General features: G+C 46.6%; 1 protein-coding gene across 7 annotated transcripts in view; it reads left to right on the forward strand.

The window, feature by feature from the left end:
• Positions 1-17,434, forward strand: part of MTSS2 (MTSS I-BAR domain containing 2) — a 135,390-nt gene that overhangs the window by 105,892 nt on the left and 12,064 nt on the right. For 4 of the 7 annotated variants that reach the window (XM_073564361.1, XM_073564366.1, XM_073564368.1 and 1 more), the window contains 8 exons: positions 4,240-4,314; positions 4,576-4,584; positions 7,765-7,922; positions 9,378-9,485; positions 10,187-10,284; positions 10,430-10,628; positions 10,701-10,775; positions 11,063-11,224. In XM_073564361.1, the coding sequence (XP_073420462.1) occupies positions 4,240-4,314; positions 4,576-4,584; positions 7,765-7,922; positions 9,378-9,485; positions 10,187-10,284; positions 10,430-10,628; positions 10,701-10,775; positions 11,063-11,224 (884 nt within the window). The remainder of the gene's footprint in view (positions 1-4,239; positions 4,315-4,575; positions 4,585-7,764; positions 7,923-9,377; positions 9,486-10,186; positions 10,285-10,429; positions 10,629-10,700; positions 10,776-11,062; positions 11,225-17,434) is intronic. The other 3 variants (XM_073564363.1, XM_073564362.1, XM_073564364.1) reach the window with 3 other exon arrangements.

The following is a 17,434-nucleotide window of genomic DNA, read 5'->3' on the forward strand; positions in this document are numbered from 1 at the left end:
AATATCTCACCACTGAGGGGCAGCCCAGTCCTCCTTCTGTTATTGGGATGTATAATATTGCTGCTCTTTAGTATCTCACCACTGAGGGGCAGCCCAGTCCTCCCTCTGTTATTGGGATGTATAATATTGCTGCTCTATAGTATCTCACCACTGAGGGGCAGCCCAGTCCTCCCTCTGTTATTGGGATGTATAATAGTGCTGCACTATAATATCTCACCACTGAGTGGCAGCCCAGTCCTCCCTCTGTTATTGGGATGTATAATATGGCCGCTCTATAGTATCTCACCACAGAGGGGCAGCCCAGTCCTCCCTCTGTTATTGGGATGTATAATATGGCTGTTCTATAGTATCTCACCACTGAGGGGCAGCACAGTCCTACCTCTGTTATTGGGATGTATAATATGTCTGCTCAATTATATCTCACCACTGAGGGGCAGCCCAGTCCTCCCTCTGTTATTGTGATGTATTATATGGCTGCTCTATAGTATCTCACGACTGAGGGGCATCCCAGTCCTCCTTCTGTTATTGGGATGTATAATATGGCTGCTCTATAATATCTCACCACTGAGGGGCAGCCCAGTCCTTCCTCTGTTATTGGGATGTATAATATGGCTGTTCTATAATATCTCACCACTGAGGGGCAGCCCAGTCCTCCCTCTGTTATTGGGATGTATAATATGGCTGCTCTATAATATCTCACCACTGAGGAGCAGCCCAGTCCTCCTTCTGTTATTGGGATGTATAATATGGCTGCTCTATAGTATCTCACCACTGAGGGGCAGCCCAGTCCTCCCTCTGTTATTGGGATGTATAATATGGCTGCTCTATAGTATCTCACCACTGAGGGGCAGCCCAGTCCTCCCTCTGTTTTTGGGACGTATAATATGGCTGCTCTATAGTATCTCACCACTCAGGGGCAGCCCAGTCCTCCCTCTGTTATTGGGATGTATAATATGGCTGCTCTATAGTATCTCACCACTGAGGGGCAGCCCAGTCCTCCTTCTGTTATTGGGATGTATAATATGGCTGCTCTATAATATCTCACCACTGAGGGGCAGCCCAGTCCTCCTTCTGTTATTGGGATGTATAATATGGCTGCTCTATAGTATCTCACCACTGAGGGGCAGCCCAGTCCTCCCTCTGTTATTGGGATGTATAATATGGCTGCTCTATAGTATCTCACCACTGAGGGGCAGCCCAGTCCTCCCTCTGTTTTTGGGATGTATAATATGGCTGCTCTATAGTATCTCACCACTGAGGGGCAGCCCAGTCCTCCCTCTGTTATTGGGATGTATAATATGGCTGCTCTATAGTATCTCACCACTCAGGGGCAGCCCAGTCCTCCTTATGTTATTGGGATGTATATTATGGCTACTGTATAATATCTCACCAATGATGGACAGCCCAGTCCTCCCTCTGTTATTGGGATGTATAATATGGTTGCTCTACAATATCTCACCAATGAGGAGCAGCCCAGTCCTCCCTCTGTTATTGGGATGTATAATATGGCTGCTCTATAGTATCTCACCACTGAGGGGCAGCCCAGTCCTCCCTCTGTTATTGGGATGTATAATATGGCTGCTCTATAGTATCTCACCACTCAGGGGCAATCCAGTCCTCCCTCTGTTATTGGGATGTATAATATAGCTGCTCTATAATATCTCACCACTGAGGGGCAGCCCAGTCCTCCCTCTGTTATTGGGATGTATAATATGGCTGCTCTATAATATCTCACCACTCAGGGGCGGCCCAGTCCTCCCTTTGTTATTGCAGTTTATAATATGGCTGCTCTATAGTATCTCACCACTGAGGGGCAGCCCAGTCCTCCTTCTGTTACTGGGATGTATAAAATGGCTGCTCTATAATATCTCGCCACTGAGGGGCAGCCCAGTACTCCCTCTGTTATTGGGATGTATAATATGTCTGCTCTATAATATCTCACCACTGAGGGGCAGCCCTGTCCTCTCTCTGTTATTGGGATGTATAATATGGTTGCTCTATAATATCTCACCACTGAGGGGCAGCCCTGTCCTCCCTCTGTTATTGGGATGTATAATATGTCTGCTCTATAATGTCTCACTACTGAGGGGCAGCCCAGTCCTCCCTCTGTTATTGGGATGTATAATACGTCTGCTCTATAATATCTCACCACTGAGGGGCAGCCCAGTCCTCTCTCTGTTATTTGAATGTATAATATGTCTGCTCTATAATATCTCACCACTGAGTGGCAGCCCAGTCCTCCTTCTGTTATTGGGATGTATGATATGTCTGCTCTATAATATCTCACCACTGAGGGGCAGCCCTGTCCTCTCTCTGTTATTGGGATGTATAATATGGTTGGCTGCTCTATAATATCTCACCACTGAGGGGCAGCCCAGTCCTCCTCCTGTTATTGGGATGTATAGTATGACTGCTCTATAATATCTCACCACTGAGGGGCAGCCCAGTCCTCCTTTTGTTATTGGGATGTATAATATGGCTGCTCTATAATATCTCACCACTGAGGGGCAGCCCAGTCCTCCTTCTGTTATTGGGATGTATAATATGTCTGATCTATAATATCTCACCACTGAGGGGCAGCCCAGTCCTCCCTCCGTTATTGGGATGTATAGTATGGATGCTCTATAATATCTCACCACTGAGGGGCAGCCCAGTCCTCCCTCTGTTATTGAGATGTATAATATGGCTGTTCTATAATATCTCACCACTGAGGGGCAGCCCAGTCCTCCTTCTGTTATTGGGATGTATAATATGGCTGCCCTATAGTATCTCACCACTGAGGGGCAGCCCAGTCCTCCTTCTGTTATTGGGATGTATAATATGGCTGCTCTTTAATATCTTACCACTGAGGGGCAGCCCAGTCCTCCTTCTGTTATTGGGATGTATAATATGTCTGCTCTATAATATCTCACCACTGAGGGGCAGCCCAGTCCTCCTTTTGTTATTGGGATGTATAATATGGCTGCTGTATAATATCTCACCACTGAGGGGCAGCCCAGTCCTCCCTCTGTTATTGGAATGTATAATATGGCTGCTCTATAGTATCTCACCACTGAGGGGCAGCCCAGTCCTCCCTCTGTTAGTGGGATGTATAATATGGTTGCTCTATAATATCTCACCACTGAGGGGCAGCCCTGTCCTCCCTCTGTTATTGGGATGTATAATATGTCTCTATAATATCTCACCACTGAGGGGCAGCCCAGTCCTCCCTCTGTTATTGGGATGTATAATATGGCTGCTCTATAATATCTCACCACTGAGGGGCAATCCAGTCCTCCCTCTGTTATTGGGATGTATAGTATAGCTGCTCTATAATATCTCACCACTGAGGAGCAGCCCAGTCCTCCCTCTGTTATTGGGATGTATAATATAGCTGCTGTATAATATCTCACCACTCAGGGGCAGCCCAGTCCTCCCTTTGTTATTGTAGTGCATAATATGGCTGCTCTATAGTATCTCACCACTGAGGGGCAGCCCAGTCCTCCTTTTGTTATTGGGATGTATAAAATGGCTGCTCTATAATATTTCACCACTGAGGGGCAGCCCAGTCCTCCCTCTGTTATTGGGATATATAATATGTCTGCTCTATAATATCTCACCACTGAGGGGCAGCCCTGTCCTCTCTCTGTTATTGGGATGTATAATATGGTTGCTCTATAATATCTCACCACTGAGGGGCAGCCCAGTCCTCCCTCTGTTAATGGGATGTATAATATGTCTGCTCTATAATATCTCACTACTGAGGAGCAGCCCTGTCCTCCCTCTGTTATTGGGATGTATAATATGGCTGCTGTATAATATCTCACCACTCAGGGGCAGCCCAGTCCTCCCTTTGTTATTGTAGTGCATAATATGGCTGCTCTATAGTATCTCACCACTGAGGGGCAGCCCATTCCTCTCTCTGTTATTGGGATGTATAATATGGCTGCTCTCTAGTATCTCACCACTGAGGGGCAGCCCAGTACTCCCTCTGTTATTGGGATATATAATATGTCTGCTCTATAATATCTCACTACTGAGGGGGCAGCCCAGTCCTCTCTCTGTTATTGGGATGTATAATATGGCTGCTCTATAGTATCTCACCACTGAGGGGCAGCCCAGTCCTCCTTCTGTTATTGGGATGTATAATATGGCTGCTCTATAATATCTCATGTGTTATTAATTGTAAATAATTCTGTTAGTACGTCCTTTAATTGGGGCCTAATCCACAAACCAACCCCACGATCTGCTTCTCCTCAGAATATAAGCGAGCACGACATGAGATTAAGAAGAAATCCTCTGATACACTGAAACTACAGAAGAAAGCTCGGAAAGGTATGTACTACCCAAGTATCACCATCAGCAGCACTATCACTACCATGAATATTATCATCATTATCACCATCGCGATGAGTCCCATCAGACCCCACCAATGCCCTCATCGTCATTATCACTAGGACCACCTTCAGACACCACCAATACTAAGGGTGTAGTTACGGGGGCAATGTCGGGATTGGGTGACCTCTCCTTGCTTGCCCGTTTCTCAATAACCTTCCTTTCCTTTTGTCTTGCATCACCTTCCACTCCGTCGTGTAGAAGTTTTAGGTAAGTGAATTTCTCTGGGTAGGGGTAAGGGCGTGGGTTCAGGGCACGTTAATGAGATAGAGCAAGGGTGGGCATCGTCATTGGTTATGTACCCTATCGCCATTGGTTATCTACCCCCTGATCCTCTGCACACTGTCTGATCTTCAACAGATGCAAACTATAGAAGCCTGGCGAGCTCAAAATTGCGGCTGAAATCTGGGATTCATTGAGATGGATCCATCAGGGGGCAAGGTTTCAGAGAGGTTGATCTCTCATGGAGAGGCATCACTGAGGTGGATCTTTCAGGTAGGGGCTTCAGAGAGGTGGATGTCTCAGAGAGAAGCTTCAGAGAGCTGTATCTTTCAGGGAGGGTCTTCAGAGAGGTGTATCTCTCAGGGAGGGGCATCAGAGAGGTGGATGTTTCAGGGAGGGGCATCAGTGAAGTTGATCTTGAAGGAGGGGCTTCAGAGAGGTGGATCTCTCACGGAGGGGCATCACAGGTAGATTTCTCAGGAAAGAGCTTCAGAGAGCTGGATCTATCAGGTAGGGGCATCAGAGAAGTTGATCTCAGGGGGAGGGCCTTCAGTGAGGTGGATGTCTCAGGGAGGGGCTTCAGAGAGGTAGATGTCTCAGGGAGGGGCTTCAGAGAGGTGGATCTCCCATGGAGAGGCTTCAGAGAGGTGAATAATAAAGGAAGGGGCTTCAGAGAGGTGTATCTCTCAGAGAGGGGCTTCAGAGAAGTTGATATCTCAGGGGGAGTGGCTTCAGAGAAGTGGGTCTGTTACAGAGGGGCTTTAAAGAAGTGGCTATCTTAGGGGGATGGTTAGGGGAAAGCACAGATTGGAGATTTTAGCTTAGTGGATGAATGATTTAGCCTTTGTACAGAGTGATGCTTCCACCACATTTAGGTCGGCTGCAAACATTGTGGATTTAATGTGGATTTTCTGCTGCATGTCCGCAGCATTTTCAAATCAAAATCTGCATGTATAACATGGATTTAGTGGAGAATTTCACCCTATGTTTGTAAGAGCGAAGACCAAACTGAATTCTGCACGATATGAACTTTCTGCATTTATCCCTATGGGTCATCCTGGCAACATGTAAATGCCAACTGAGCGAAGATACATGCTCAGGATCCCTGTTTGCAGTCAGTGGATGGAAACATTGCACGGCCTTATGTCAGACACATTTATTCTTCAACCTTGACAAGGAATGTGGTCTGTTAGAAAGGAGGTGGAGAAAGGTACAGCCAAGTATTCCACAACAATTTAGTGTCACTTAATTTACCGAAGTAATCCATCTAGCAGATGATGAAAACTTTAGCGCCCACCCATACATTATATGACTGTCAGCCAAATTGTCCATCCGGCAGCCATCTCGGCAGTCTCTCCCATACACTGGACGCTTGGTGCCAGACACCTCTGGGAGAACAAAGTTATCATCTGTCTGACATTGGATATGCTGCAATCTTCTCTCCCCTGACTATCACCTGTCCGGGACCACCATATAGTTTACACAGTCAGCCGAACCTGCCAGTATCGGTGGATTAAGACGATGTTGCTGTAAAACATGTGGGGGCTTTAGACTGGACAGATGTGCGTTCTATGACTGATTAGATGGCACAATTGCAGCTTTATACGAACCGATCGTCAGCGGTCATCTTATGGCTTGTTAAGACAGGCCGAGTGCAATTCCATGTGCACAGAATGACAGGGAATACAATTTCTCTTGCACACAGGCAATCATGTTATTGGCAGCACATGTCCTGGTTACACAGGCGTTGTGCTGCCGGGAACAAGAATTTTTAAGTAAGCAAAATGCTCTTTCATCCGTTTTTTTCAAAGTCGGTTTGCACAAGTCGATAATCAGGAACGAGAGTTCTTACCCATGTTTCCTGGTTATCTCCCAGTATAGGACTCTCAGTTCACTGTGTCTGAAAACGTAGATATATTTGACCCTTTCTTGTTCACATTCAGAAGCTCAACACCGTCCTCTTTATCAGCCCTAAGAATGTTTCTATTTACTGACTGTAGCAGAGATCCTGAATGTGGCGAGAAATTACAAGAGAAAATCTAATAGAAAGTTGCAGGACTTGTGGTGATAATGTACAGAGGTTGGCGCGCCCTACAGGGATCTACTCGTCAAATACAAATTGATAGTGTGCCACAAATGTCCAGTCTGTATGGACTGCCTGCTGTGACCCCCAACTGACAGCTGTGACCCCGCCACGGGATGCTATGACCCCCCTCTGACTGCTGCGACCCCCCCCACATAATGCTCTGACCTTTTACTGACTGCTGTGACCCCCTACTGACTGCTGCGACCCCCGCACAGAATGTTGTGACCCCTCTCTGACTGCTGCGACCCCCCCCACACAATGTTGTGACCTTTCACTGACTGCTGTGACCCCCTACTGACTGCTGCGACCCCCCGCACAGAATGTTGTGACCCCTCTCTGACTGCTGCGACCCCCCCACACACAATGTTGTGACCTTTTACTAACCGCTGTGACCCCCTACTAACTGCTGTGACCCCCTTCTGACTGCTGCGACCCCCCCCACATAATGTTGTGACCCCCCCAACTTAGCTCTGCGACCCCCCCAACTGGCTGCTGTATTGTTTTGACCCCTTCTAATTGCTGTGACCCCCGACGGTCCACTATTACCCCCTGACCAATGTGACCCCCTAATGACTGTTGTGACGCCCCAACCGACTGCTGTGACACCCCCTGAATGCTGTGACCCCCCCAACTGATTGCGGTGACCCCCCATATGACTTCTGTGACCCCCTTGCTGACTGCTACGACCCCCCCACTGACAGCATTGAGCCCCCCCAACTGACTGCTGTAACCTCCCAACTGGCTACTGTACTGCTGTGACCCCCCATTGTCTGCTGTGACCCCCCCCGACCAATGTGACCCCCTACTGAATGCTGTGACCCTCCCTGTATGCTGTGACCCCCCAACTGATTGCTATGACACCCCATCTGACTGCTGTCCCTCCCCCTCTTACTGCTGTCTCTCCCCCATTGACCATGATGACTCCAATCACTGACCACTGTGAGGCCGACTGACTGCTGTTACCCCCCCCCACTGAAAGCTGTGACCCCCCCCCCAGTCACTGCTGTGACCCCTTAAAAAATTGTTACTCCCCACTGACCGCTGTGACTCCCTCTGTGACTGCGTCTCTCTGTTGTGTGCAGGTAAAGGGGATCTGCAGCCACAGCTGGACCACGCTCTGCAGGACGTCAATGACATGTACCTGCTTCTGGAAGAAACAGAGAAGCAGGCGGTGCGCAGGGCGCTGATTGAGGAGCGCGGGCGCTTCTGTACCTTCATCACTCTGCTACAGCCCGTGGTGGTGAGCACAATCACATGATAGATGCTAAGGTACCAGATCACGTGACGCTGAGGTACTAGGTAACATGATGCTTGGATTGTGTCACATGATGCTGAGGTGCCAGATCACATGAAGCTTAGATTGAATCACATGACGCTGAGGTACCAGATCACATCACACTGTAGCAGCAGATCACATGACACTGAAGCACCAGATCACATGACGCTGAGGTACAAGATCACATGATGCTTGGATTGTATCACATGTCACGGAGGCACCAGATCACATGACACTGAGGCACCAGATCACATGACACTGAAGCACCAGATCACATGAAGCTTAGATTGAATCACATGACACGGAGGCACCAGATCACATGATGCTTAGATTGAATCACATGATGCTGAGGTGCCAGATCACATGAAGCTTAGATTGAATCACATGACACGGAGGCACCAGATCACATGATGCTTAGATTGCATCACATGATGCTGAGGTGCCAGATCACATGAAGCTTAGATTGAATCACATGACACGGAGGCACCAGATCACATGATGCTTAGATTGAATCACATGATGCTGAGGTGCCAGATAACATGAAGCTTAGATTGAATCACATGATGCGGAGGTGCCAGATCACATGAAGCTTAGATTGAATCACATGACACGGAGGCACCAGATCACATGAAGCTTAGATTGAATCACATGATGCTGAGGTGCCAGATCACATGAAGCTTAGATTGAATCACATGACACGGAGGCACCAGATCACATGATGCTTAGATTGCATCACATGATGCTGAGGTGCCAGATCACATGAAGCTTAGATTGAATCACATGACACGGAGGCACCAGATCACATGAAGCTTAGATTGAATCACATGATGCTGAGGTGCCAGATCACATGAAGCTTAGATTGAATCACATGACACGGAGGCACCAGATCACATGAAGCTTAGATTGAATCACATGACACGGAGGCACCAGATCACATTATGCTTAGATTGAATCACATGATGCTGAGGTGCCAGATCACATGAAGCTTAGATTGAATCACATGATGCTGAGGTGCCAGATCACATGAAGCTTAGATTGAATCACATGACACGGAGGCACCAGATCACATGAAGCTTAGATTGAATCACATGACACGGAGGCACCAGATCACATTATGCTTAGATTGAATCACATGATGCTGAGGTGCCAGATCACATGAAGCTTAGATTGAATCACATGATGCTGAGGTGCCAGATCACATGAAGCTTAGATTGAATCACATGACACGGAGGCACCAGATCACATGAAGCTTAGATTGAATCACATGACACGGAGGCACCAGATCACATGATGCTTAGATTGAATCACATGATGCTGAGGTGCCAGATCACATGAAGCTTAGATTGAATCACATGACACGGAGGCACCAGGTCATATGATGCTGAGATTCTGGGTAATGCGGCCTCTCATGTTTTCCAGAATGGCGAGATCCACATGCTGGGGGAGGTGACACACCTACAGGCGATAATCGAGGACCTGATGCTGCTGAGTGACGAACCTCACAAGCTGCCTGCTGCCAGCGAACAGGTGCGAGCCCCAGCGCACGCTCACAGCTATGGGCCGGGTGCAGTCCCTCGTAACCAGGCTGTAATTAATAAGAATTGGCCTAGAATAAGAGTCTGTCCAGAGCAGCCAATCACTGCACCTATCATTGTACTGAGCATTGCAAGAAATGAAAGCTGGGCTCTGATTGGTTGTCATGTTTATGTTTCTATTTCTGGACCTCTGCTTGCTGTCAATGAATGTAAGTATTCATGATCATATTCTGAGGTTGGAAACTGGTCCTGACCTAATACTCCTCACAGATGAGGGTTTGTTCCAATTTTATCCAGTGTCCTGATAATTGTGTGGAGTCCAGGCAGGTTACCTCATATTGGAAGACAATTGTAACCTTCAGCTGTGAGCAGTATCCAGTCACGATGCGATTAAAGTCTTCATTCACTGACAACAAGCACAGGTCTTGGGCGTAATTGTAAAAAGCTGCTGACATTTCCTTGGTCAGAGATGAAGGTTCACTTCCGTGGCGCTCGTGTCCATAGGTTTCCCCTCCACTCGGCTGTACATAATATACTATTATATAATGGTGATATCAGGTGAGGTGGAGGGGAGTAAGAGGCAGCGCCGGGCACAGCCGGGAACACCGGCCCCTTCCTCGCTTCTGAGTGGCTGCAGCTCTGCCCCATGTCTCCTAGCCATGACTGCGCCATAATAATTCTCTTCTCTGGCAGGTCATTAAGGATTTGAAGGGATCTGACTACTCCTGGTCCTATCAGACCCCCCCATCCTCCCCGAGCAGCTCTGGGTCTCGCAAGTCCAGTATGTGCAGGTAAGTGCATAGGTGAGGGGACGAGCATCCCCCATCCCCCCTGACACAGCCCGTCATTAGGTCACGCCACGGTATATGTGAGAGGTATAGATATTTTGTCCATAGTAGTGTCTTACATCATCGATGCTCTGACCATTTATCACAGTACAAAAACTGCCCCCTCCTGGCAAGCTGCCTCGCACCCTCACTCACCGGGTTCCGCGTGTCGCTATCGCAGCCTCCCGCAGTCCACAGGCGGATCGCAGCGGCTGGTGAGTGCCTCCTCCCAGGACTCTGGATGCAGTTCCCATGAAGCGACCTACTCCAAGCCACCATCACCCATGCCCTCGGACATGACGAGCCAGGTACGTGACCTAGTGCAGGTGATGTGCAGATGGCTGGAGCTTTCCTCTCTCACATCTTCTTCCCTCCATCAGAAATCCTCCAGCTCCGCGTCTTCAGAAGCCTCCGAGACTTGCCAGTCCGTCAGCGAGTGCAGCTCCCCCACATCAGTGAGTGTCATGGAGGGTCCCCAAGATGGATTGGTGGAGGGATAGAAAAGGGCCAGTGCCATCCTCTGTAAATGCAGTCCTTGTCAGTCCCTTTGCTTGCTGTTGGTGAATGGAAACCTCTCTTTTCTCCTGACCTTGTTACACTAGTATCCAGTTGCTACAAACTGTCAGCACAGAGGGAGATTGGTGTGAGCAGTGTTAGATCAGGCAGCCTCTGGATGTGACCAAGACTGCTTCTACTCAAAGATAGCAAGCAGAGAATCCCTCTAATGCCACATCTTCTGCAGGATTGGTCGCGGTCTGGTCCCTACGAAACGCCGCCTGCGAGCTCCCTGCAGCGCAGAAAGGACCGTGTGGAGCATCTGAGGGAGGCCGAACTGGGCCCCTACTACCCAAACATGGAGGACCCTTACCGACCCCGGATGTCTCCAGCTGTCATTGCTGCCAAGGTGAAGGCAATCATGTAATAACACATACCCCCAAATGCCGCCGCACCCTGTTTAAATACAGCAACATAATGTACCCCCAAATGCCCCCAGCATCCTCTATTAATACAGCAATATAACGTACCCCCAAATGCCCCTGGACCCTATATTAATACAGCAATATAACTTACCACCAAATACCCCCGGACCCTCTATAAACACAGCCATATAACGTACCCCCAAATGCCCCCGGACCCTCTATAAACACAGCAATATAACGTACCCCCAAATGTCCCTGGACCCTATATTAATACAGCAATATAACTTACCACCAAATACCCCCGGACCCTCTATAAACACAGCCATATAACGTACCCCCAAATGCCCCCGGACCCTCTATAAACACAGCAATATAACGTACCTCCAAATGTCCCTGGACCCTATATTAATACAGCAATATAACTTACCACCAAATACCCCCGGACCCTCTATAAACACAGCCATATAACGTACCCCCAAATGCCCCCGGACCCTCTATAAACACAGCAATATAACGTACCCCCAAATGTCCCCGGACCCTCTATAAACACAGCAATATAACTTACCACCAAATGCCCCAGGACCCTCTATAAACACAGCAATATAACTTACCACCAAATGCCCCCGGACCCTCTATAAATACAGCAATATAACTTAGAATCATAGAATCATAGAATCGTAGAGTTGGAAGGGACCTCCTGGGCCATCTGGTCCAACCCCCTGCTCAAAGCAGGATTCGCTAAATCATCCCAGTCAAAGATGTCTGTCCAGCCTCTGTTTGAAGACTTCCATTGAAGGAGAACTCACCACTTCTCGTGACAGCCTGTTCCACTCATTGATCACTCTAACTGTCAAAAAGTTTTTTCTAATATCTAATCTGTGTCTCCTCCCATTCAGTTTCATCCCATTGCTTCTAGTCTTTCCTTGTGCAAATGAGAATAAAGTTGATCCTTCTACAATGTGACAGCCCTTTAGATATTTGTAGACAGCTATTAAGTCTCCTCTCAGTCTTCTCTTTTGCAAACTAAACATTCCCAAATCCTGCAACCTTTCCTCATAAGACAGGGTTTGCAGACCGGTCACCATTCTGGTCGCTCTTTTCTGAACTTGCTCCAGTTTGTTGATGTCTTTTTTAAAATGTGGTGCCCAAAACTGGACACAATATTCCAGATGAGGTCTGACCAAAGAGGAGTAGAGGGAAATAATGACTTCACGTGATCTAGACTGTATGCTTCTGTTAATACATCCTAGAATTGCATTTGCCTTTTTTGCTGCTGCATCACACTGTTGACTCATATTCAGTCTGTGATCTATTAGTATACCCAAGTCTTTTTCACATGTGCTGTCACTTAGCCCTATTCCTCCCATTCTATATATGCTTTTTCCATTTTTATTGCCCAGATGTAGTACTTTGCATTTCTCCCTGTTAAAAACCATTCTGTTAGTTGCTGCCCACTTCTCCAGTTTATTTAAATCTTTTTGAATCCTCTCTCTCTCTTCTCTAGTATTAGCTATCCCTCCTAGCTTTGTGTCATCAGCAAATTTAATCAGTTTACCCTCAATTCCTTCATCTAAATCGTTGATAAAGATGTTGAACAATACAGGGCCCAGGACAGAGCCCTGTGGTACCCCACTTGAGACATTCTTCCAACTGGATGTGCAGCCATTTACGACCACTCTTTGGGTCCGATCACTAAGCCAGTTATGAATCCACCTAACAGTTGCCTTGTCCATTCCATACTTAATCATTTTTTCAATAAGGATTGTATGAGAGACTTTGTCAAATGCTTTGCTGAAGTCAAGATATACTATATCTACAGCATTTCCTTGATCCACCCAATCAGTGATACCGTCATAGAAGGAAATTAAGTTAGTCTGACATGACTTATTAGTTACAAACCCATGCTGACTCTGTTTAATCACTTCATTCTTATCCAGGTATTGACATACATGTTGTTTAATAATTTGTTCAAAGATCTTTCCTGGTATAGAAGTCAGACTCACCGGCCTATAGTTACCTGGGTCCACCTTCTTCCCCTTTTTGAAGATAGGAACAACATTTGCTCTTCTCCAGTCTTCTGGCACTTCTCCTGTTCTCCAAGAATTTTCAAAGATTATAGAGAGGGGTTCAAAAATTTCTTCTGCTATCTCCTTCAGTACTCTGGGGTGTAATTCATCTGGACCTGGAGACTTGAATTCATTTAGGCTAGCTAAGTGTTTCCTCACTATCTTTCTGTTTATAGATATCCTGGATTCTTCTATTCCCTTAATAGGACAGTGAATAACAGTTGATGTTACATTTCCTTTCTGAGAGAAAACAGATGCAAAATAGGAATTTAAAAGTTCAGCCTTCTCAACATCCTGTCTTACCATTTCATCATTTTCATCCTGTAAAAATCCTATAGCATCTTTGACTTTTCTTTTACTTTTGACATATCCCCAAAATCCTTTATTATTGCTTTTGACATCTCTTGCAAGCCTCAATTCATTTTCAGCTTTAGCTAATCTGATTTGTGCCCTGCAGGTTCTGCAGACAGCATTATATTCTTCTTTAGATATGCCTCCCTCTTTCCATTTTATAAACATTTTTTTCTTCCTTTTTAGCATGTGCTTAAGTTCTGTGTTCATCCATCCTGGTTTCCTTAACTGCTTCCTATTCTTCCCTCTTTTCGGAATTGTTAACAACTGTGCTTTGAGAATTTCATTTTTCAAGATTTCCCATCCTTCCTGGACATTTTTGTCTTTAAGGATATCCAGCCATTGGATCCCTCCAATTCTCTTTCTGAATCCCTTAAAATCTGCCTTTCTGAAATCTAACCTTGACGTCTGAGTCTTCACAGGTCTTCCGCCTCTAGTTATCCAAAATTCTAAAATAGCATGGTCGCTACCTCCTAGGGTCCCAGCCACTTTTACCTCCTCAACCATTTCCTCCCTGTTTATAAGGATTAGATCCAAGGTAGCAGTTCCCCTTGTTTTCTCCCTTACCTTTTGGAAGATAAAGTTGTCAGCAAGAGAGGATAAGAATTTCCTTGACCTGTTAGTTTTGCCTGAGAGAGATTCCCAACAAATGTCTGGATAGTTGAAATCTCCCATGACAACTATGTCATATTTTTTGGAGAACTTGGCCATTTGATGCATAAAGAGTTCATCCATAGCTTCAGCTTGCACAGGCGGCCTGTAGTAAATGCCTACAATGGTGTCCTTTCCATTGTTCTGTCCTTGTATTCTTACCCAAACAGTTTCCACAGAACTCCCAGTCTCTGAAGCTTCAATCTCTGTGCAGATATACGCGTTTCTAACATACAATGCAACACCCCCTCCTCGTTTATCAAGTCTGTTTCTTGCAAATAAGTTGTTTCCTTCTAGTCTTGTATTCCAATCATGTGTATTGTCCCACCAAGTTTCAGTGATTCTAATGACATCATATTTCTTTTCCTGTGTTAGTAGTTCCAATTCTCCTTGTTTGTTGCCCATGCTTTGTGCATTAGTATAGAAACATTTTAGTTTGTGATTGGTTTCTCTTTCTCCAATATTTTTATTAATTAGATTCTTTCGTCTTTGTTCTTCCTTTCCACTTCTAATAGCAGAGTTCTCAATAGCATTTGTCAGGTGTATGGCTTTTTCTGGTCTTTTGCTTCCCTTCCCATGTTGTTCTAGTTTAAAGCTCTCCTTACAAGTGTAGCAAGGCGACTTCCAAATACCTGCTTTCCAGTCTTCGTAAGGTGCACCCCATCTCTAGCAAGTAGTCCATCGTATAAGTAGTTCACTCCGTGATCCAGAAATCCAAATCGTTGCTGACGGCACCATCGACGTAGCCAGTTGTTCACCTGCAGAATCTTATTCCACCTCCTTGTTCCATGGCCATCCACTGGGAGGATGGAAGAGAAGACCACCTGCGCTCCCAGTTCTTTCACTTTCTTGCCTAAGTCTTCAAAGTCTCTGCAGATGGTTTCCAGGTCGTTTCTTGCAGTGTCATTTGTCCCCACATGTAGTAGCAGGAATGGGTAGTCATCTGTAGTCAACTTACCACCAAATGCCCCCGGACCCTCTATAAACACAGCAATATAACTTACCCCCAAATGCCCCCGGACCCTCTATAAACACAGCAATATAACTTACCACCAAATGCCCCCCCGACCCTCTATAAACACAGCAATATAACGTACCCCCAAATGCCCCCGGACCCTCTATAAACACAGCAATATAACTTACCACCAAATGCCCCCGGACCCTCTATAAATACAGCAATATAACTTACCACCAAATGCCCCCGGACCCTCTATAAACACAGCAATATAACGTACCCCCAAATGCCCCCGGACCCTCTATAAACACAGCAATATAACTTACCACCAAATGCCCCCGGACCCTCTATAAATACAGCAATATAACTTACCACCAAATGCCCCCGGACCCTCTATAAACACAGCAATATAACTTACCACCAAATGCCCCCGGACCCTCTATAAACACAGCAATATAACTTACCCCCAAATGCCCCAGGACCCTCTATTAATACAGCAATATAACGTACCCCCAAATGCCTCCGGACCCTCTATAAATACAGCAATATAACTTACCACCAAATGCCCCCCCAACCCTCTATAAACACAGCAATATAACGTACCCCCAAATGCCCCAGGACCCTCTATTAATACAGCAATATAACGTACCCCCAAATGCCCCAGGACCCTCTATTGATACAGCAATATAACGTACCCCCAAATGCCCCCGGACCCGCTATTGATACAGCAATATAACGTACCCCCAAATGCCCCAGGACCTTCTATTAATACAGCAATATTACATACCCCCAAATCCCCCCGGACCCTCTATAAACACAGCCATATAACGTACCCCCAAATGCCCCCAGGGCCCTCTATAAACACAGCAATATAACATACCCCCAAATGCCCCCGGACCCGCTATTGATACAGCAATATAACGTACCCCCAAATGCCCCAGGACCTTCTATTAATACAGCAATATAACATACCCCCAAATGCCCCCGGACCCTCTATAAACACAGCAATATAACATACCCCCAAATGCCCCCGGACCCTCTATAAATACAGCAATATAACGTACCCCCAAATGCCCCCGGACCCTCTATAAATACAGCAATATAACGTACCCCCAAATGCCCCCGGACCCTCTATAAACACAGCAATATAACGTACCCCCAAATGCCCCCGGAACCTCTATAAATACAGCAATATAACATACCCCCAAATGCCCCCGGACCCTCTATAAATACAGCAATATAACGTACCCCCAAATACCCCCGGACCCTCTATAAATACAGCAATATAACGTACCCCCAAATGCCCCCGGACCCTCTATAAACACAGCAATATAACGTACCCCCAAATGCCCCCGGACCCTCTATAAATACAGCAATATAACGTACCCCCAAATACCCCCGGACCCTCTATAAATACAGCCATATAACATACCCCCAAATACCCCCGGACCCTCTATAAACACAGCAATATAACATACCCCCAAATGCCCCCGGACCCTCTATAAACACAGCCATATAACGTACCCCCAGATGCCCCCGGACCCTCTATAAATACAGCAATATAACGTACCCCCAAATACCCCCGGACCCTCTATAAACACAGCCATATAACGTACCCCCAAATGCCCCCGGACCCTCTATAAACACAGCCATATAACGTACCCCCAAATGCCCCTGGACCCTCTATAAACACAGCCATATAACGTACCCCCAAATGCCCTCGGACCCTCTATAAATACAGCAATATAACGTACCCCCAAATGCCCCCGGACCCTCTATAAATACAGCAATATAACGTACCCCCAAATGCCCCCGGACCCTCTATAAACACAGCAATATAACGTACCCCCAAATGCCCCCGGACCCTCTATAAACACAGCCATATAACGTACCCCCAAATGCCCCCGGACCCTCTATAAACACAGCCATATAACGTACCCCCAAATGCCCCTGGACCCTCTATAAACACAGCCATATAACGTACCCCCAAATGCCCTCGGACCCTCTATAAATACAGCAATATAACGTACCCCCAAATGCCCCCGGACCCTCTATAAACACAGCCATATAACGTACCCCCAAATGCCCCCGGACCCTCTATAAATACAGCAATATAACGTACCCCCAAATGCCCCCGGACCCTCTATAAATACAGCCATATAACGTACCCC

This window comes from Dendrobates tinctorius, unplaced genomic scaffold (genome assembly GCF_039654945.1).
Source record: "Dendrobates tinctorius isolate UK_male_01 unplaced genomic scaffold, ASM3965494v1 ptg000450l, whole genome shotgun sequence".
NCBI classification, from domain to species: Eukaryota; Metazoa; Chordata; class Amphibia; order Anura; family Dendrobatidae; genus Dendrobates; species Dendrobates tinctorius.